Source organism: Aulonocara sp. 'chitande type north' Nkhata Bay, linkage group LG14 (genome assembly GCF_057382095.1).
Source record: "Aulonocara sp. 'chitande type north' Nkhata Bay isolate Kocher_YH1m ecotype deep benthic linkage group LG14, A_spYH_male_GT1.1, whole genome shotgun sequence".
In the NCBI taxonomy this organism is placed as follows: Eukaryota; Metazoa; Chordata; class Actinopteri; order Cichliformes; family Cichlidae; genus Aulonocara; species Aulonocara sp. 'chitande type north' Nkhata Bay.
Genome location: NC_141357.1, coordinates 5,236,087 through 5,252,794, shown reverse-complemented (window position 1 = coordinate 5,252,794; position 16,708 = coordinate 5,236,087). Strand labels below are relative to the sequence as shown.

General features: G+C 43.0%; 1 protein-coding gene across 1 annotated transcript in view; it reads right to left on the bottom strand.

Annotated features, from left to right (window-relative positions):
- efhd1 (EF-hand domain family, member D1) overlaps window positions 1-14,625 on the bottom strand; it is a 28,955-nt gene extending 14,330 nt beyond the window's left edge. The window contains exons 1-2 of the mRNA XM_086260678.1: window positions 14,258-14,625; window positions 5,717-5,864 (exon numbers count right to left, since the gene is read on the bottom strand). Of these exons, the coding sequence (XP_086116804.1) occupies window positions 5,717-5,864; window positions 14,258-14,541 (432 nt within the window). The 5' untranslated portion in view covers window positions 14,542-14,625. The remainder of the gene's footprint in view (window positions 1-5,716; window positions 5,865-14,257) is intronic.
- Between the last annotated feature and the right edge of the window lie 2,083 nt (window positions 14,626-16,708).

Genomic DNA, 16,708 nt, shown 5'->3' with positions numbered 1-16,708 from the left:
TACTGATCATCTCCGCTGTAATGCCTTTGGGCTTTCTTGTGGCCACCGTGTATCCGCGTCTTCTTAGATATTGTATAAGACCATTCCCGAGTCAAAATGAACCCGCATTTTAGCAAGCGGGGTCTGGAACCGGATGGCGTTTTCTTTAAGTACTTTTTTAACCGGGCCATACTCTTTTCTCTTCATTTGTATGTTTTTGGCATAGTCGTGATCAAAGAAAATCCGTTTCTCCTTTATATATACATGCTTCTTCCATGCAGCGCGTAGGATTTGTTCTTTAATATTGAACTTTAAGAAGCGCACCACCGTTGATCAAGGGGGCGCCCCCGGCGGCGGCTGCACTCCCAGCGCCCGGTGAGCTCTCTCTATCCCTAGGTTCTTCTCGCTGCCCAAGTCCACGCCTCCCCCAACTCCGATATCATCATGCTTTCCACATACCTTAGCATGGAGGTGCCTTCTATGTTCTCAGGGATGCCATATATCCGTATGTTATTACAGCGCAAGCGCCCCTCCAAATCCGTAGCCTTCTCTTGGAGCTGGTTATCCAGCAGCTGAACAATGGCATCCCTCACTCCAATGTCCCATTTCTCCTTCCCTACCATGTTTCTTTCCATTTCTTCCAGACGTTTCCCCACCTCCTCGATCCTGCTTGTGGCGGCGGTAACCTGTTGATTTATCTTGTGTGTTAACTCGCTCATTTGGGTTTTCATGTCCTCTTTCAAACTTGTTCTCACGAGCGATAGCTCCTTCTTCATCTCTGCCTTAAGGTCTTGCATGCCCTCCGCCACTACTTCACTCACCACCTGTCTGAAGGGGCCTAGCACTGATGTTGTGGCCTCCGCCGCCATCTTCTCGCCCTCTTGCTTGGAGCATGTTTCATTTGTCTTACTCTCAAGTCGCATTTCTAAGCTTCGGCCTGGGGCTTGTCCCTTCTTATTTTTATCTCCGCTCATTATTCTTGAGGGGAAAGTCGCTTTTAATGGATTATATTCTTGAATTGCGGATTATTTTAGCTATCGATGCAGGAGCTCCTGTTTATGCTGCTACTCTCGCCACCATGACACCGGAAGTCGTAAGTTGAACTTTCTGAGGTATTGAACAGCAAAAATAATTTAACTTTATTTACATGCCTAAAAATGATTGTTTTTTGATTTTTTTTGAAGAATTACCCACACAATCGACTATACAGCTAATCGTACTGGTGTCACTAGTCATTTCCAGACAAACCAGTCGTTTAATCTAGATATGGCGCCAGTGAGGCTGTCGCTTCCTGGGTAAGGTGTTCCGGCAGGGCATGTCCTATTGGTAGGAGAACCTGGGGTAGACCCAGAACATGCAGGTAAGATTACATCTACCAGATGGCCTGGAAACTGCTTAGTTTTATAGATAAGTGCAATTTTAGTAATGCACAGCACAATGTGCCACACCTTTCAGTTGTGCTTTATTTATTTAGATGCTCATTTGTCATATTTCAGTACCGTATTTTCACGACCATAAGACGCACTGTATTAAAAGGCACGGTCTCAGTTATGTGTGCCATTACTGTATTTAACACACACATAAGGCGCACTGGATTATAGGGCGCATACAAGTACCGTATGCGTATTTAAAAATAAAGCGGGAGCAAAACAAAGTTTGGTACTCACATTTTTATCATCAAACCCATGGAAGTCCTCATCCTCTGTGTCTGAATTGAACAGCTGCGCTAAATCTCCATCAAACATGCCAGGTTCACTTTCTTCACTGTCAGAGTCACTTTCCGTGCCGTGCGGCTCCTCGGAAATGATGCCGGCTTTTGCGAAAGCTCGAACAACAGTGCCAGCAGACATGTTAGCCCAAGCATCTACAATCCATTGGCAAATTGTGGCGTAACTCGGCCGGCGCTGCCTTCCACTCTTGGTGAAACTGTGGTCTCCATCGGTCATCCATCGCTCCCAGGCCGCTCGCAGCCTTACTTTGAACGGGCGGTTCACACCGATGTCCAGCGGTTGGAGTTCCTTTGTCAGGCCTCCTGAATGACAGCAAGCTCACAGTTCATTTGTTTCACTAGTTTTTTCACATCGGCTGTGAGATGGGCACGCATAGAGTCACAGATTAAGAGCGATGGTGATGCGTGGAAAAAACCACCTGGTCTCCTTACATACACCTCCCTCAGCCACTCTTTCATCATTTCCTCATCCATCCAGCCCTTTTCATTTGCCTTAATGATGATTCCTGCTGGAAACTTCTCTTTAGGCAAAGTCTTTCGCTTAAAAATCACCATAGGTGGCAGTTTCTGTCCATTAGCATGGCAGCCAAGCACAACAGTAAAAGAAGATTTTTCGTGCCCCGTTGTGCGTATCGCTACCGTGCTGGTCCCCTTCTTCTCCACAGTGTGACTCACCGGGATGTCAAAAGTGAGCGGGACCTCGTCCATGTTTGTGATGTGGCTGGGCTGGATGTGTTTGTCGCCGATGTGTTTGCTGCAGTAGGAGCGGAAGATGGCCAGCTTTTCCTTATAATCCGCTGGAAGTTGCTGCGCTACCGTAGTCCTGGTCCGGATGGAAAAATGGCACCGTTTCATAAAAAGTGAAAGTGAAACTGCTTTTAGCCGAATGGTGACCGTCGAAACGCTTCTCCCGCTCGTTCTTTGCTCGATGATCCACCGCTCGAGTCTTTCCTCCAACTCGGGCCACTTCGCCTTATGTCCGCGGAAACTCAGCTGCGTTTTCTTGACCTGCCGGAGCTTGTTTTCTAGCTTCCTCCATTTGCGAACCATCGATTCGTTAATCTTAAATTCTCTCGCCGCTGCTCGATTTCCATGTTCCTCCGCGTAGCTGATGGCCTTCAGTTTAAACTGTGCTTCGTAAGCGTGTCTCTTTGCCATTTTCAGGGTTGCGCCCACACTTCACCCTTTAGCGTTCTCATGGTGTTCTCTACTATGTCCTCCTTACAACACACAGGGCGCACTGCGCTATAGGGCGCGCCGTACTTTTTGAAGAAAATCTAAGACTTTTAAGTGCGCCTTATGGTCGTGAAAATACGGTAATATGTGAACATCTTTTGTAATAACATGTTTTCATAAATTAAAAATCAGTTTAAGTGTTTTTCTTCATTGTTGTTAAAATTTTAATCATTAGAGAAAAAAATTACCCATAATCATCTCACAGATGTATCTACAGCTACCTTTAGTACCATTGATATTTAGACTCTTTTTCTCCAATCGATCTTTCTGAGTTAACTTCAATAATTACTTCCACCAAACCATCAACGTGTCTTATAGACCCCATTCCTACAAAACTGCTCAAAGAAGTCCTGCCATTAATTAATGCTTCAATCTCTAATAATCAGCTATGTACCACAGGCCTTCAGGCCGGCAGTAGTTAAACCCTTACTTAAAAAGCCATCCCTAGACCCAACTGTCTTAGCTAATTATAGGCCCGTCTCTAGCCTTCCTTTCATATCAAAAATTCTTGAAAGAGTAGTTGTCAAACAGCTAACAGATCATCTGCAGAGGAATGGTTTATTTGAAGAGTTTCAGTCAGGTTTCAGAGCTCATCACAGCACAGAAACAGCTTTAGTGAAGGTTACAAATGATCTTCTTATGGCCTCTGACAGTGGACTCATCTCTGTGCTTGTCCTGCTAGACCTCAGTGCAGCGTTAAATACTGTTGACCATAATATTCTATTAGAGCGATTAGAACATGCTGTAGGTATTACAGGTACTGTGCTGCAGTGGTTTGTATCATATCTACATAATAGACCCCAATTTGTACATGTAAATGGAGAGTCCTCTTCACACACTGAGGTTAATTATGGTGTTCCACAGGGTTCAGTGCTAGGACCAATTCTGTTTACATTATACAAGCTTCCCTTAGGCAGTATCATCAGAAGACATAGTATACATTTTCACTGCTATGCTGATGACACCCAGCTCTATCTGTCCATGAAGTAAGATAACACACACCAATTAGTTAAATTGCAGGAATGTCTTAAAGACATAAAGACCTGGATGGCCGCTAACTTTTTGCTTCTTAATTCAAATAAAACTGAGATTATTGTACTCGGCCCTGAAAATCTTAGAAATATGGTATCCAACCAGATTCTTACTCTGGATGGCATTACCTTGGCCTCCAGTAACGCTGTGAGGAACCTTGGAGTCATTTTTGACCAGGACATGTCCTTCAATGGACATATTAAACAAATATGTAGGACTGCTTTCTTCCATTTGCGCAACATCTCTATAAGTAGAAATATCCTATCTCAGAATGACGCTGACGAACTAGGTAATGCATTTAGTACTTCTAGGCTGGACTACTGTAATTCATTATTATCAGGATGTCCAAAAAACTCACTGAAAAGCCTTCAGTTAATCCAAAATGCTGCAGCAAGAGTGCTGACAGGGACTAGAAAGAGAGAGCATATTTCTCCTCTACTGGCTTCCCTTCATTGGCTTCCTATTAAATCCAGAATTGAATTCAAAATCCTGCTCCTCACATACAAGGTCTTAAATAATCAGGCCCCATCTTATCTTAATGACCTTGTAGTACCATATCACCCTATTAGAGCACTTCGCTCTCACACTGCAGGCTTACTTGTTGTTCCTAGAGTATTTAAAAGTAGAATGGGAGGCAGAGCCTTCAGTTTTCAGGCCCCTCTTCTGTGGAACCAGCTTCCAGTTTGGATTCGGGAGACAGACACTATCTCTACTTTTAAGATTAAGCTTAAATCTTTCCTTTTTGGTAAAGCAAAAAGGGCTGGACCAGGTGACCTTGAATCCTCCCTTAGTTATGCTGCAATAGGCGTAGGCTGCTGGGGGACTCCCCATGATGCATTGAGTTTTTCCTTTCCAGTCTCCTTTCTCACTCACTATGTGTTAATAGACCTCTGCATTGAATGAAACTTGTTATTAATCTCTGTTTCTCTTCCACAGCATGTCTTCTATCCTGTCTTCCTTCTCTCACCCCTACCGGTCGCAGCAGATGGTCCGCCCCTCCCTGAGCCTGGTTCTGCCGGAGGTTTCTTCCTGTTAAAAGGGAGTTTTTCCTTCCCACTGTGGCCAAAGTGCTTGCTCATAGGGGGTCATTTGATTGTTTGGTTTCCTCTGTATGTATTATTGTAGGGTCTACCTTACAATATGAAGCGCCTTGAGGAGACTGTTGTTGTGATTTGGCGCTATATAAATAAAATTGAATTGAGTATAAGGTGCAATGTTCATAATGCACGATACGAGGTATCACACACTTAAGAAGAATTTGATTAACGATTTTAAATGCCTTTGCTATTAGTTTTTGGCATTGTCCATTAAAATCTGAGTGTTTCTTAGTTTTAAACTACTTTTAAACTTTTCCCCCCCTTGTTTATTCTACTAAGAAATTAGTAGAAAAAAAAGAAATTCCTAGTTAAATGGTAAATGGCCTGTATTTATATAGCGCTTTACTAGTCCCTAAGGACCCCAAAGCGCTTTACATATCCAGTCATCCACCCATTCACACACTGGTGATGACAAGCTACATTGTAGCCACAGCCACCCTGGGGCGCACTGACAGAGGCGAGGCTGCCGGACACTGGCGCCACCGGGCCCTCTGACCACCACCAGTAGGCAACGGGTGAAGTGTCTTGCCCAAGGACACAACAACCAAGACTAGTTGCTACATCTCTTTGTGATGGGTCAGCTTTTCTATCTGAAATGTGGCTGTTTGGAGCAATTCCCAAAGTGTTTGCACTACTTCCTCACCTCCCTGAAGCTTAGTTTGCCATCAAAGTCTTCATCCACTTCTTTGATCATATTTTTCAGGCCCAGGTGAGTCTGTGGAGCTCCCAGCTTCTCCATCATCAGCTTTAGCTCCATCAGGTCGATGAAGCCATCTTTCCCAGTGTCATACCTACAAGCCATGAAACCCACACAATGTCAGATTCAGTCAGCTGGGAGTATGAAGGCACCACATTTAATTCACACAGTCATTATGTTTCCATATGTAAAAATGTTCAATGCAATCAGCTTAAAACATATCTGCACCTAACGTTTAACAATTTTTGAAAAGGAAAATTAAAAAGAAAATCCTCAAAGTCAGTCAACTAGTAACAGCACTGGTGAATAAAAGCAGCAGTATGTTAGGGATGCACCAACCACAGATTTTATAAAGCTGTGAATATATTTTTGATCTCTTTAATCCAGTGTTTACTTTGTTATGTGACAGCAGTCTCATTCTCATTGTAAAGAATACAGCTTAAAAATTGTTTAAAAATAAACATTTAACAAGCTACTGTAATGGTACTTGAAAAACACCTGCCTATAATTTCTTCATCTATGCTCAATCCTCCAGGTAAGGAAATCCCAAAAAGTTGATTCCGTTGATTCTACGCTACATCCAGATGAACAAAATCAACTTTTTGGGGCCTACCTATAATATACTTACCTCTAAATAGCAATTTTCCAGCCTTATTGACCACAAGTCACATTTGTACCACAGCCAGTTTAGAGTCACAAGTGCATGTCTTCAGAGTTTGAGAGGTAGCCGGTGTACCTGAAGCAAACCCATGCAGGTACAGGAGCCTCAGCTTTAGTTCAAACCAGGATGGCATTTCTAACATCTGCATCACCATGCTGCCTAGCACCAAGAGCTTCTCCAGATGCTGCTCTGCTCATACAGTGCATCATCAGCAGTAGCTCTGTTTGGGATTGAGGCCATCTGATCCAAGACAATATCAACAGTTAATTATTCTAAAAATGCCGTATCCATTCTACCACTGGTGCTGCAAGCTAAAGTGCAAGCTTGAAGGATAAAAAGGAGCAATGTCCTTACACTTTCTCAAAAGCGTATCCTTACATTGGCATCTGTGTAAATCTGTAGAAAAATCTGCATCTGTAAAATGTATGAGACAAACTTAATATGAATTATATAAAATTTCAGGTTTCTAATGTTATCACTTTTCTTGAATGACAGTGTGTAAAATCTCCCTGTTACATCTGTTACATCAGTAGATTACAGTTAACTGAGTTCTGTTATCTTACCCTTCCTAATTCAAGTGTATGAACCAAGCTGCAGTGGCTGCTATGGGACAAATGTGTTTTAGTCATGAGAGACCAGTAATATTAAATTATTTGAATTAATATCAATGCTTAGCAATAAATCCAGATAAAACTAATATGTGCCAGTTAAATATTTTTGCATTATTTTAGGTTTTTTGAGTCACCTCAAAAACTCTGGCTGCTGTTCATCTGTAGTGAGTGTAGCCTGTTTACTTTAGCTATCAATATGCCAGGTATCCAGGGTTTTTGTTTTTTAACTCTGGAAGAGGCTGTAAAACTAAGAATCGATGAATCAGTGAAGATTACTTCTGTCTGATGAAAGTGATAGTGACGGTTGGTTGCTGAGGATATCTTGAATTTTTCTGTCTGTAAGTGCTGCTATTTTTGCTGCTGTTGGCCAGCATTAATGGAACTGAAGTGCATTGAACATTGATAGACTCACACAGTATGACAATGTAATTAAACTGTTTGTCAGAGAAAAAGTGTGACTTTTAGGACACTTTACCTTAACATCAGCTGCATAAGCTGTTAGCTTATACAAGCGGTTGTTGAAAATTGAAAATTAATCTTCATGTATTTTTGGGACACTGCAACCGTTTCTGCTTGTGAGCATTGGTTGCACAATTGCAAGCCTCTGGAGGATCCTACACCTTGAGGTTCATGGGACTCCAAAAGGCACTAGCAGCTTTAAATATCTGTTTGCTGCTTTGTAATGACATTTTAACAGCTGCTCTCTTAATCTGATGAATTTGTCTGGCAAAAACCTTCCTCATTATGCCTTTATCTATGCAAACTCATCTGTGCTCTGAATCAGCCACAAATTTCTTCACAGTAAGATGATCATGCTTACATTTTTGTGAAATATCTCATGTTTTCATACCTTCTCCAAGGCATTGCACTATTTGACACTTTTCTGGAACAGACAGGTTCTTTTTCTATTCCCATATTTTTTTAAACCTGTGGCATGCTTAATAACGTGAAACATCTTAACAGCTTAATAATGTGATTTTTTCCTTTAATTGGGCTCACATGACAAACTAATTATGGCAGGTGTCTGAGATTGATATCAGTGATTCAAGGAGCCCTGTGTGTATACACAATATGAGTTTAACTGAAAACAAAAAATGTAAAGTTTATATAAAGTTTATAACACTAAAATCCTATTTGCATAATAATTTGGTAAAATAAATGGTAAATGGCCTGTATTTGTATAGCGCTTTACTTAGCCCCTAAGGACCCCAAATTATTTGAGGGGTGGTGGCTTCGCTGGATCCACTGTCCAGCCGCCGTGTGATGACCCTCCTCCCGGATCCCCCCAACCAAGGAAATTACACCACTTTCAAGGCACTGCTACTGCAGTGCTACTTCCTCTCCGATGCAGAGGGCTGAGAAACTCCTCTCTCTCTCTGGCCTGGGTGATGGCACTTCTCTCGAGCTCATGGAGAGCATTCTGTCCTTGCTAGAAACGGATGACGGCGGATTCCTCTTCACTCATCTCTTCCTCTGACAGTTGCCAGCTCCAGTGCCAACTCCCCGCTGCTGGCCACGGATTACCGCTCACTCGCAGAAGAAGGGGATCACATTCTCCAGGCTAATAGGAGCTTTGGCATCCAGGCGATAGTCCCCAACTCACCGACGGCATCTCCGTGCCCCCACTGATTCTCCTGGGGGCCCCCAACTCATCGATGGTGGCTGGGATCGAGGCATGGCGGCACCACGGAAAAGGACTGTATTTTTACCAGCGTTTTGGTGCTGCAGCACAGCGCTGTCTGCCACCTTGCAGTTTTAATGCCCAGGGAAACAAAGGAATAAGGAAAGGCTGCCCGACTCACACTCGGGAGATGTTTTCTGGTCGACTCCGGCTCCCAGAAGAGCCTCGGGAATTCTCGTGTCGTCTTTGCATACCTTTTTGTATGTTATTTAATTTTAAATAAAACAAATTAAGATTTCCCGCATACCACTACAGGTAGCCCAAGTACAACGAGTGATACGCGTACCAAAGTTTGAGAACCACTGGCCTAGGCTATAAGAATATTGCCAACCCCCTGAAACTGAGCTGCAGCACAGTGGCCAAGAACTCGCCATGGTTAACCAAAGAAGTTGAGTGCACGTGCTCAATGTCATATCCAGAGGTAGTCTTTTGAAAATAGATGTATGAGTGCTGCCAGCATTGCTGCAGAGGTTGAAGGCATGGAGGGTCAGCCTGTCAGTGCTCAGACCATATGCTGCACACTGCATCAAAGCGCTGTCGTCCCAGAAGGTAGCCTCTTCTAAAGCTAATGCACTAAAGCCCGCGAACAGTTTGCTTGAGACAAGCAGACTAAGGACATGGATTACCTGTGTTCTGATGAGACCAAGACAAACGTATTTGGTTCAGATGGTGTCAAGGATGTGTGGCGGCAACCAGGTGAGGAGTACAAAGACAAGTGTGTCTTGCCTACAGTCAAGCATAGTGGTGGGATGTCATTGTTTGGGGCTGCATGAGTGCTGCCGGCACTTGGGACCTACAGTTAATTGAGGGAACCATGAATGCCAACATGTACTGTGACATACTGAAGCAGAGCATGATCCCCTCCCCTCAGAAACTGAGCCACAGGGCAGTATTCCAATATGATAACAACCCCAAACACACCTTCAAAAAGACCAGTTCCTTACTAAATAAACTTCGGGTAAAGGTACTTGACTGGCCAAGCATGTCTCCATACTTAAACCCTACTGAGCATCTGTGCGGTATCCTCAAATGGAAGGTAGAGGAGTGCAAGGTCTCTAACCATCCACTAGCTCCATCATGTCAACATGGAGGAGTGAAAGAGGATTCCAGTGGCAACCTGTGAAGCTCTAGTGAACTCCATGCCCAACAGAGTTAAGGCAGTGTTAGAAAATATTGGTGAACACACAAAATATTGATACTTTGATACAGTTTGGACATTTTCATTTAGGGGTGTACTCACTTTTGTTGCCAGTGGTTTAGACATTAATAGCTGTATGTTGAGTTATTTTAAGGTGATATCAAATTTACACTGTTATACAAGCTGTACACTGACTACTTTACATTGTATCAAAGTGTCATATATTCAATGTTGTCCCATGAAAAGATATAGTAAAATATTTACAAAAATGTGAGGGGTGTACTCACTTTTGTGAGATACTGTAGGTTCTTGCTCTCACCATAGCAATGATGCTGGCAGTTCAAAACTTGGAGTATCCCTTACACTTGTATGGAGGAAGAAAAATCACATGAATAACAGCCATACACCGCTCCACTGTGGCGTGCAGAAAACATCTCAGGTGGGATCTGCTTGTCATGCCAGTAATGTTGGAAACCACCAGGTTTATCAATGTTAAATTTTTTCCCCATTAGAGAAAACATATCTGGTCGGGTGTTTCGGGAGTGTGCTGACCAGCTTGCAGGCATCTTCATGGACATCCTAAATACATCACTGGACTCAGCTGTGGTACCTGCATGCCTTAAAACCATGAAAATCATCCCAGTGCCAAAGAAGTCCACTGTGTCCTGCCTCAATGACTACCGGCCGATGGCACTTACGCCTATCATCACAAAGTGCTTTGAGAGGCTGGTATTGAGGCACATGAAAATTCAGCTTCCACCGAATCTGTACCCGCTACAGTTTGCTTACTGCCCAAACCGCTCCATATATGATGCCATCTCGTCTGCTCTTCACCTTTCTCTCTCCCATCTCGACAAAAAGGACAGTTATGTCAGAATGCTGTTTATTGACTTCAGCTCAACATTCAACACAGTCATTCCCCAGAAGCAGTGTTGGGAAGGTTACTTTTAAAATGTATTCCACTACAGATTACAGAATACATGCCGCAAAATGTATTTTGTAACGTATTCTGTTACGTAATGTATTCTGAATACTTTGGATTACTTAATATATTATCAAGCTTTTTACAACTACATGAATGTACTATTGCTTTGTGATTTATTACTATTACTGAAGGATACTCGCCATACCAATACCAGCTAGATTAAATCTTAATATAAATGAGTAACAGTAGGGTGGACATTAGGTAAGGCTGCACTTTTTGCAGTGATCTCGTACAGAAAACTATTCCACACGTATATAAAACAGGTCCGCAGCTCCAAACCTTAGTAAAGACCTCTGGCTAATATGTCGGGTTCCATGTCGGCTCATAGCTGAAAAGTAGCTTTACTTTGTTGTCTGGCTCAACTTTGCTAGCGAGAGACAGAGAGCGGCATTGAAAGGCTGCTCCAATGGAACTTATTGTTTCAGAGGAAAACACAAACACAGTGTACAGTCGAGTCTTAATAGCTTACTTGCAACTGGGCTCATCAGGCACTCTTTTTGGCTGCAGTGGCTGTTATTATATTTACATGCTTCCCTCTCCTGTTTCTGGTCAGTGACAACTTGTACTCATTTCGACTCTCCTTTTTCTCCCTCCCTCGCGCTCACAGACACATAACAGGTATGGCAGTCCATTCTCTCTGCAGCAGGGACTACACTGCCCACGAGGCTACATTTTTTAGGGCTATGCCTGTAACACTCTGCCTATTGCCTTCATATTAAATAATTTTTCAAATTAATAAAAATATTTATTTATTTTATTTTAAAAATATTTCTTCACGTCATTTATGTGGGCCGCAGTAGAGGTGACGTGGGTCGCGAGATTGAGACACAGGCATTAGAGCCTCTTAATGCGTGTTTTGTTTGGGTTTCCATCGGCGGTGAATTACCAAAAATAGAGAGGGGACAGCCTAACATATGAAACAGGAAAGACCGCCGTGTAATCCATTTATTTCAACAAAGTAACTGTATTCTGAATACTACCCTTTTAAACTGTAACTGTACCAGAATACAGTTACTCATATTTTGTATTTTAAATACGTAACACCGGTACATGTATTCCGTTACTCCCCAACATTGCCCAGAAGCTGGTAAAGAAGTTGGACCTACTAGGAATAAACACCACTCTCTGCAATTGGATCTTGGACTTCCTAACTGACAGGCCACTGAAGAAGGCCAGTCTCCCTGATCTCACATCATTTTACCAGGAAACCATTGAGAAACCATCTGCTGCTACATCACTATCTGGTACGGGAACTGCACCCTCACTGAAAAGCAGTCTCTGCAGCGGATAGTGAGGACAGCAGAGAGGATCACTGGAGGCCCTCTCCCACCCAACTCTACGACAAACACATCATCCGACGTGCGAACAGCATAGAAAGGGACACTTTCCACCCCCTCACATGTTCTCCCTCTTTCCATCTGACAGACAGTTTCGCAGCATTTAAACCATAACGACCAGACACTGCAAGAGCATCTTCCCCCAAGCAGTCAGAGCCCTCAACTCACTACCACCAAAGGACTGATATACACATACACCTTTACAAAAACCTTAAAATACTCACCAAAAGACTCACAAATCCACTATAAACTGGACCTGGGAACAATATGCTTATTTGCACACTCAGTCACATAGTTACTGAACACACATCTAAATTATACTATATTTGCACATTTTGCATTGTCTATGCATTGTCTACAATATCCTGAAAATAACTTGAACCTGGTATTCAATACTTATTGCACAACCCACTTTGTCTTGTCTTTGTTTATTGTACAGTAAGTACTGTATAGTTATCACGGTCAGATTTTGCCCATTCCTTTGTTCTTTAAATGTGAAGTGGTGTCGGAATTTTAAAGTAAGAAATGCATTCCTGCCCGTGCACTGATAGCTCTGTTGTGCTGGCTCTGGGTCCATTGTGTAACTGATACCACCAACATTAACAGAACACTTACATTAGTGCCTCTTATTGCGTGTTTTGTTTGGGTTTTCAGCAATGCATGGAATTACAAAAATTAGAGAGGGGATAAAGAGGCGATAACCTAACATATGAAACAGGAAAAGACCCCTGTGTATTCAGTTTATTTCAACATAGTAACTGTATTCCGTTACAGTTACCGCTTAAATACAATTTAAGCGGTAAATGTAACAGAATACAGTTACTCATATTTTGTATTTTAAATACGTAACACCGGTACATGTATTCTATTACTCCCCAACACTGACCATAAAAAATATGATTTCTTTGCCATTTTTCAAATGGTCTTAAACCTTTGATCGGGACTGTACATGTAGTTAGTGGGGTTATATTAATTGGTGGTTCTGCCTCTTTGTGTTAAGAATAAGACAGACTGACAACCTGTCTAGGACAATTCATGCCTCTTGCCCTATAGCAGTTGGCTCATGACCCTGAACTGGGAGAAAATATATGGATAAACCACTAAATGACTATAGTCACAACCACTAAATGCAAACTGCCTTGTCAGTCATGGGTCATTTGTAATGTAAGTGTGAGGCTTCATAGACAGATCCACTCCTTTATTGTTTTCAAAACATAATGACACTGCAGAAATACCAACTTCTAAACTTTAGAACAACAGTTTACAAACTAATAGGTGACAATTATTGTCATTTGCCATCTATGGGGAACAAAGGAGAAAAGTAGCATGAGCAGAATGAATCGCATTTTTAATATAAAATAAACAAGACTCTACAGACAATACTGCACGAACCTTTAGTTTATTTAATATACTTTGATAATTTGTTATTGAAGAAGAATGAGACAGTTACACCAATTTTAGGTGCTGCCCTATATGATTATCAGGGCACAAATTAATAAAGTAACCCAAAGAAAGCGGGGGGAAACAACCGAATCCACCCCCAGGCTAGGGGTAGGCCAGGCTAGATTCATAAAAACAGGTAAAATACGTTTTTTAATAGGAGTTAAATTATACAGGATGATAACACACAGCGAGCCATCTGTGTCATTTTAAGATGTCAAAAAATCCGAAGGGTCCACACACTAAATGATCCCCTGTCATTTTGTCTAATTCGGGCTTTTAGCTCCATTGCGTTAATTTTTCTGGCATACTGTGTTTGTGCCTAAAGCGCATTGTTTATTTATGTCATCTTTGGAGATGTTCGGCGTCAGTGTGTCGTCTCCCGAGGGAGCGGCACTGACCTTAAGAAGTCCTCCATCTGAGCACGATACATCACTACAAAGACACCGGTTTAACGTGCAGAGTGTTTGCACAGAGGCGCTAAATCAGTCGACACGATGACAGCCAGCCTGCACCTTGGCTAATCTCATGATCCAGCCGTGCACGCTCGTTCGCCCCCATTCTCTGCGACTGAGAACAACAGCCGTGACTGCCATGTTTAAAGAGACAAAACAAACAATTGGTGCAGTCTTACCGCTTGAACATTCCCTCCATATCCTTAATCTGCTTGCGGGAGAACTCTTTGAACTCGGTGTAAGGGTTGAAGACCCGGGTCGCTCGTGGTGCAGCGTTGCCCTCGTTGATGTCCAGCCTACGCGTCAGTTTGGCGGATAGCTCGGATGATGAATCTCCACAGGCAGCATCTGACCCCTGCGGTTTGGGTCGGACAGGGCTCTGTTCGGGCTCGGGCCTCGGTACGGCCTCCTGTGTAGCAGAAAGCCGCGATTGCAGCTTTCGTGCGAGCTCTTCAGATGCCATGACGAGGATGGAACCCTACTTTGTGAGGCTGTCAGAGAGGATGGAGCGCGAGTGCTACCACCGTTAAAGTGCGTGCACCCGTTAACGAGATACACAAAAGTGTTTCCGGTTGAACTTCAGAATAATTTTTTCTGCGTTTGTACATGTTTGCAAAATGAGCCGATTACTCGCTCCCTAAATGAATGCTAGCAAATGTCTAGGCTGGCTGCTATGTCTTGCTTTAGCAAACACAAGGAGACAACTCAAAATTATGCTGGTTTAAACTGAAGTAATTCAGAAGACGCTAATATCCGGGAAAGCCGCTTTATTGTTTAAGTGCGTGGGCAACGTTAGGTGAACAGTTTCCCGTTATGTCTGATCTAGACTTCTGGGGGAGCCTTTGTACAGTCTTCTCTACGTCGCTGCCCACCAGAGGCGGTCCTAGCCTGTTTGGTGCCCTGGGCTAATGCGCCGTCTCGACGGGGGCACATTGCCAACTGTGACTTGTGAAAATAATCTGTTTATATTTGTTATTAAACTTAGTTATGTTTGGTTAATGTTTTATATGGAATCATACCTATGTGACAAATACATAATACTACATAATACTTTGAACTTGTGTTACTCTAACCTTGATTAACAACACTAAAGACAATGCATCATTAGAATACAAAGAGACTGCACCAATCACTGACAGAAACCTTTCCTCTAGTCATGCAATTTATTGTTCACAAATTTGCAAAGTTATGTGTTGATGTACTTTTTCTTAACTTCATCTGCACAATTGTTACACTAGTTCCAGTGGCTGTAATGCTATGATATATTTTATTAGTCCTTACTATCAGCTTGCTAAACATAGGGATACCTCACAGGTCCTGATGATTTGGTCTTGTTGAACAAGTTATGAATATTGTGGGGCATTTGTTTGCTTTTTAAAAAAAAAATTATTTGTACAGTTCTGAGGTAAAATGAGTATTTAAATATAAGAATGTTTAGTTTAATAAAAAGGTGATTTAATGGTTTACTTGAAGGGGATTTCTGATTCCTATTGCTCTTTTTTCCAGAATATATATGTCGCGACTGGGGCAGCAGTCGTGCGGAGGTGAGAAGGAGGATCCAAATAGCAGACTGGTGCAAGACCAGGACCAGGACCAAAAACGGAGGCCCCAGAGTCCCAAACAAAACGTCCACAACATACACTCAGGTGGCCGGCCCGGGGGCCGATAGCACAGAAGGCCAGGATGAGACAGTCCAGAGGGCCAGCCGTGAAGAAGTCATGGTGGCGCCCAAACAGTTCAGGAGGCCAGCCACGCGGGAGGCGGTGGCGGCACGCAAACAGTTTAGGAGGCCGGCCACGCGGAAGGCGGTGGCGGCAACAGAAGTCCGGAGGCCGGCCACGCGGAAGGCACGGACCGGATGGCGGCATGCCAGCGGCAGTACCAGGCGAGGATGAGGAGGAGGATGAGGCTGAAGCTGCATCTGAGGCTGAAGCCGGACCAGGTGAAGCTGCAGACGAGGCCGAAGTTGACGCTGAAGCTGCAGGCGGGGATGACGCTGATGATGATACTGCTGCCGGCGAGGATGATGCTGATGATGATGCTGCTGATGCTGCTGCTTCCGGCGAGGAAGATGCTGATGATGATGCTGCTGCAGGCGAGGATGATGTGGATGAGGGTGATTTTTCTTTCTTTTTCTTGCTTTTTCTCTCTTTTTTTTTTTTTGCCTGTCCCGTTTGGCTCTTTTGCCATCAGAATTATTGTCTAAAGGCAAAGAAAGATGCCCAACGGATTTACTTTACCAAATGGACCATCCCAGCCTTGCCGTAATGGTCTATTTGATTCACCTTTTATTGTTTATTTTATTTTTTATTTTCATTTGCTAGATACGGGACAGACTTGAATGAGGAAAAGAAAAGGGAGAAAGAAAGAGGGGAAAAAAACAGCAGAGAAGAGGGACGGGGATAAAGGGCAAAAAACAAAAACCAACAAAATAAGCAGACAAAAATACATATATCAATCACCTGGATCACCTGTTGAGAAAGAAAAAAGAAAACAAGCATTTAACAAGGGATAAACAACATCATGCTGATCTATGGGAATATAACAGTAAATACTAAGTGTTAAACATTATTGTGCAGCACGTAAGATCAACAGCGCACAGTGTGCTTTAAGGTTGGAGCTAAAAAGGG